The sequence below is a fragment of the Contarinia nasturtii genome, unplaced genomic scaffold, assembly GCF_009176525.2.
Source record: "Contarinia nasturtii isolate CC-2019 unplaced genomic scaffold, AAFC_CNas_1.1 Cnas_scaffold_129, whole genome shotgun sequence".
Classification (NCBI taxonomy): domain Eukaryota; kingdom Metazoa; phylum Arthropoda; class Insecta; order Diptera; family Cecidomyiidae; genus Contarinia; species Contarinia nasturtii.
This window is the reverse complement of record NW_022197486.1, coordinates 11,985,694-11,991,693: the sequence shown is the minus strand read 5'-3', so window position 1 is coordinate 11,991,693 and position 6,000 is coordinate 11,985,694. Positions and strand designations below refer to the sequence as shown.

The 6,000-nt window shown below is 33.0% G+C and overlaps 1 protein-coding gene across 1 annotated transcript; it reads left to right on the top strand.

Annotated features, from left to right (window-relative positions):
• The first annotated feature begins 2,323 nt into the window (after window positions 1-2,323).
• Window positions 2,324-5,041, top strand: LOC116347973. Its single transcript, XM_031778806.1, has 4 exons — window positions 2,324-2,518; window positions 3,620-3,796; window positions 3,951-4,345; window positions 4,628-5,041. Exons 1-4 carry the CDS (start codon window positions 2,419-2,421, stop codon window positions 4,748-4,750), a joined length of 795 nt encoding a protein of 264 aa, XP_031634666.1. The 5' UTR covers window positions 2,324-2,418; the 3' UTR covers window positions 4,751-5,041.
• The last annotated feature ends 959 nt before the right edge of the window (window positions 5,042-6,000 follow it).

Below are 6,000 nucleotides of genomic sequence, written 5' to 3'. Positions count from 1 at the left end.
TATTTTGAAAAATATGCCTCAGAGATGTCAAAAATGGTAAATTTAATTCATTGTTGGTTGATTTTATATTAAATCTACCAAAACTGAACTAAAAATACCACATCTTTTCTCTCTGTGCTCCTGTTTATGATTTTACTGTGTGAAAAAAATAATATTTTATGTATTTTCAAATTACTTGTCGTCGCATTAAAAACGATTATTTGAGCCGCTTTGCAGTGGTTACAATACTTTTGCCATTCGCATATCACATCGCCAATGAATTATTGATTGAATAACTGAACGTAGAAAAAAAAATTCCAACATCGAATATTACTTAGACATTTGTCGCATTTCACCTGCCACAATCCTATCATTACGTCTATATGCATGTTCGTTGGACAATTGCTGTATAATTACATCCGTTATTACGGTTCAATATGAATTATTAACACCATATATGAAATACACGCGCTCGCTTTTATTTTTGTCGTTTGTCTACATTTCTCGCGCCCCTTTCTACCCCCTCTCGCACTCATGCTGTTTTAACTCCGCATTTAGAGTTTTCCAAGTATTGATAAAACAATAAAAAAGTGCATTTGTGATACTATAGACTATATTCTACCGAAAACATGTCTTTGAACACGCTTGACGGGTGTATGCATTGTACATTTTGATACACTATGGGTGCTAATTAGATTGTAAAGTTGTTGAACGGAAGCACCCAAATATCATAGGCATTACAATAAATTTCGAAACTTTTGGAATGATTGATTTTTCGTCTCTTTAGCCCAGTTTCTCAAGAGTACCCCTACCACAATAAATTTTTTTATGGAAATTGTTAAGAATCACTGGACTTCATTAGTTATTTACCGACAAACTTTTGTGGCGCTCATTAAATTACGGTCGATTGAACCAAAAACTATTTAAATTCGATGATTTTATTTTGAGCGTTTGATGCTATTTTTAAAACGACATTTAATTCCAAGTAAATGAATTTTGATGTTATCGTTAAAGATATATTTGAACATTATTTATTGCTTCATTTTTTTTTCTTCGGTTCATACATTTCGGTGACATTCACTTTTTTCCGTTACATAAATTTATGTGTTGCATTAGAAACTTTTGTGTTGAAACTCAAAATAGTAAAAAAGGTCCAGTTATATTCACAATTTACAATATGTAAACGACAAATGGCATGGCGTTTCACCATAAAGTACAGCCAAAACAAATCAAGTTTTTTAATTCGTCACACGATTACCCAAATAGATAGAACCAAAGTCATATTCGACCAATCGCAACGCTTCACGCTGACTATAATTACTGGCTTTTGGATTACAGCCTATAAACTATTACCTCGGTAACATGCAATCGTATTATCCAGTTTGTATATGATATCATGGCAACGATGTATAAAAATGGACATTAAATGATCGAAAAAGTTCAAATCGGTGTGTTTGTATTTTAGTAATTTTCGTTTATTTTCCAATGACATAGGAGGACATGCATTTTATTCACCAAAAAAATTAAAATTACCATGATATGATAACTAAAACAAGTTCATTCAAAAACCGCCGATTTAATGAGTAAATGGCGGAAAGTCAATTGGCATACATTTTATCAACACAATTGTTGCAAGAGAGTTAAGCGTACGAAATAAACAATTTCCAGTGGTAAATTACGTCAACTCTACCCCGTTTGTTGTAAATAAAGTATTGAGTGTGGTGGTTCGTGGCAAATCACGAACGATAGAAAAAGGTTTTCACGGACAAAGTATAAAGCCGCCCACACACAAACGTACATCATACTACAAACAACAACACATTCAAAACAACCAATTGCTTGCGGCTGCCCGCCACATATACCCTCACACATAAAACAAATATTCGTTCATTTGCTCTGGTTTTTTTGTGTATTTGATTGTTTTTCGCTAGTAATATGGTTTGGTGTTGGCGCAAACGTCGTTATTGTTGTTTCCGTCACTTTTTCATCCCTGATTTTTTTTTTTCGATTTTTTTTCTCGCTCGTTTCAGTGGTGATTGTCTCTTTGAACCATGTATATTAGAAGGACTTTTATTACAATTCGTTCCAGTTAGAATTCAATAGTTATGCGAATCGGACGACGATCCTTATTTGTTACGCCTTGTTTATCAAATTTAGTGCCTTATTGTCTAAAATTTAGTCCCATATGTGGTTGTCATGCGAATTTATAGTTGAAGTTTTACATTAAACATAAGAACAGTTGTTTTTTCTTCTTTAAAGATTGTCTAGTTAACGTTTTGACAATCATTTTGTGACTTTATACAGATTATGACTCTTAGATTAGAATTAAATGGAGAAGTTTTGATCTCTGGCTAATAATAATAATTCAGTGAATTCTGTGTGAATAAATGTGATTTATTTTTTAAATTATCCATTACGGTGACAAGAATACGGAAACAAATGAAAGCAAAAATGTGCAATGGACCATTGTATGTTGATTCATTTTCAGCATTTCAATTGCTCAGGAACTACAATAGACTCGTTACACCAACACCAACAGGTTTGTTATTTATTTTCAAATTGTTTTCTCAAGTTGATCACATTTTTATTTAATTTACAAAAAAAAAATGTCGTCGTGAATATTTTAACATTGAATTTAAATGTGGGTAAATCAGAAGCTATTAAATTTTTTATGAATGAATTTTATTTTGATGAGATCAACATAGAGACTAAATCGGGAAACCAAAGGAAAAAAATTAATAAAATCAAATAGTTGACCGATTTAGCTTAACTAGATAACTAATAAATTTTTTATGGTGTTGATGTCAAAGCGATTATTTTAAAATCGTTTAACCAACACAAAAGTTTTTAATTTTATGAATATAATAATTCGTCTGAAAATTAACATTTAAATCTTAATCAAATTTTTAACGTCAATAAAAAGTTAGCACTTATTTTATCACAATCGAAGCGAGATCAGCAGAGAAGAAGATTGACAGAGAGATAAAGAAAGGTAGAGAGGGAACAGAAAGAAAGAAGAATGAAAAGAATTCGATAGTTTTGCACCAAATCTGTTGGATATTGCACATCGTTATCGAATATTATGGATGACGGTGATGATGATGAAAATATAGTGCGAATTCAAATCGAATGTCATTTAATTGCGGTCGTTGGCGATATATTGTATATTTATACATATAGGTTGTTGTTGTCGTCATTGGTGTGTTTTTATTTACGAGATAAACAAAAAAAAAAATTAAGACTTGAAAAGGGCAAAAATTCCAAATCGTCCAAAACGTGTTGTGTTGCGCTATCAAACCACAAAATTGCTTCACAATATATCGCATTACATTCCCATGTTTGTATGTGGTGTTTTTTTAGTCAGAAGTTGACTAAAAGTCACGATGTATTTTTACTGTTCTAAACAAAGTTTCGAGTGGGATGTGAACAGTAATTGAAATTTTATTTGCTGTTGTGTGCTTTAAATTTTATTTTTCTTCTCTCTCTCCCTTTCTCTCTCTCTCTCTCTCGCTCGACTCTTCTCATCGGTGTCAATACTCGCTGCTAAATAGTATCAAACTCTTTTCTTTTTCTTTGCCTCTATGCTATTCTTTCTCTTTCTCTCTTTTGATGTTTTGCAATTCCGTTGTCGTGTGTACAGATTTCAATCAGTACTATAACCTAGCTCTGTTAAAAGATTTCGAACGCACTAGTGCAGCATTCGGTTTGGGAGCTCCAAATGATTTTGTACCATCGATAAATCCACTAAAAACCATTACACCGCTGAAGGAGTACCAACCAACCGGAGAACTGAATAACATATTAAAGAAACCATCAAGTAATTATTATTGTTTTTGGTTGTTGTTTTCGATCTTTTTTTCTTTGGTTTGGTTTTATTTTTATTTTTTGCTTTGATTTTCAGTATTTTGTTGTTATTTTATTGAGAAGTTGCGAGTGCGAAATGGTTTTTTAATGAATGATTCAATTCATAGGTCCCAATCGAATGACGGTATCGTCAACGTGCTCTCCGACACCATCAACACAGGTAAGCAATCGATTGCAAAGCGATTCGGTCAACAATTTTACAGAAAATCAGAACACATGCGATCGATTGCCCAACGAAACAAATCGATTTGATGGCTACACTGAAACTCTTGCAATTCCACCAAATTTAATACCAACGAATTCAGTTAAAACAAATGGCAATATTATACCAGCAAATCTTCCGTCAATTGATAATTTTCAATGTATTTTGAATCGACGACAACGTGGCGAAAAGCGACCCATTCCAGACGAACAAAAAGATGAAAAATACTTTGAAAGACGGAAACGGAACAACGAAGCAGCCAAAAAATCTAGAGACGCACGCAAAATTAGAGAAGATCGAGTGAGTATACGAAATTTGACGATTAATTCAAAGCCTTTTCCATTCGATTTACTTAACACATCGAAAATGTTAAGAAATCTTGAGACTCTGTCAGTCTTAATCTATTTGATTTGTATAATTTCCAAAATATTTTCACAATCTAAGTTGAATTTGTGATTGATGACAAATGAGATTTATTTTAAGGAATTATTTAAATAACGTTAGCATTTGAAAAAAAAAATGCGTTCGTCATTATTGATCGTTCAACTGTAATAATTTTCATCGTTTTGCTTTCATTTGCAGATTGCATTCCGTGCAGCATTGTTGGAACAAGAAAATGCAATACTTCGAGCACAAATTTTAGCTCTTCGAGAGGAGCTCGCAACATTACAACAAATGATTTGTAATCGTGCAAATATTCAATAAGATCTTATAAATGAACTTGTCAATCAGAATCTCATAAGTTACCACCTGTAGTTGGGCTGACAACCACAACACACAACAAATGAAATGTGCAATCAATTTGAAATTTGCGTGAAAACTCAATACTAATTGACACAGCAAACTTAACTATAAGAATCAAAGTGTTTTGTAGATAAAAAAAAATCACGAACCACATCAAAAGTGCACTTAAAACAAACTGTCCATTGTTTCTGTTTTGTGTGAGATATTTTGTAAAATTATTCAAATCAAGCAAAATAAATATAGATAGATAGAGAGAGCCGAGAGAAGAAGAAAAATACCGACTAAAAATCCTTTTGGTACTGTGAGTGTGTTTGTGTATCAATTTTATGTGTTTTTCATAAGCCATCAATGGTTTCTATTGGTTTTATAAAGATAAACTGGAGAAAGTATTTTGTTTACAAAAATCATTAATCTAATAATGTTATTGCCGGCATTTCACCATTGTTCTGGCGATGGCTTTGTCAAATATGCTACAAAACCAAATGCTATTCAGCATTTACAAAAGGCGATTGTTAGGCCAAAGTGTCTAAACAAATCAAAGAATGAGAATGAACGAGAAAAATCCGGGGGAGAGAAAGAGAGTGTGTGAGGGAAAAGCTGAAGAAAAAAATCCAAATTTTTGAAGCCATCGAGAGCCGACCAAATGATTTGTACCGGTATAAATGCCAATGCAACGAACAATAGATCCTTTTGTTAAAATGCTCGAAAGCAATTTTTCATTGCCATTCCAAAATAAATAAAAATGGCAATCATAAACACGCACACACAAAAGCGATAACAGCGATCAACTGCCAAAACAACGTAATGGGGAATGAAAAGGTCCCGTGTTCAAAAGCGAAAAAAAGGAGAGAGAAACAAAAATTGAGGGCATCAAAGGAACACACGCACACTCATAAAATATCGGGAAAAGAAACAGGACAAAAAGCAAGAACCGTTTGAAATGAAAACGTAACAATGATGACGAAACATTGGCATTGTAATGTATAAAAATGTGTGTGTGTGTGTGTGTGTGTGTGTGTGTGTGTGTGTGCGATGGTAACCCAATTTACCGACGTTACCAATCGTTGATCGTTCGGTCGACGAGCACGTCCTCACATTAAAAACATGACACAAATAGGGCTGAAAGGTAGATAGATGTCAATGTTTAAGTGTTGTCCGAATTATATGTCTGTCTGTTTGTTCACAAATATGTATGCTGTTTCACTTTGATG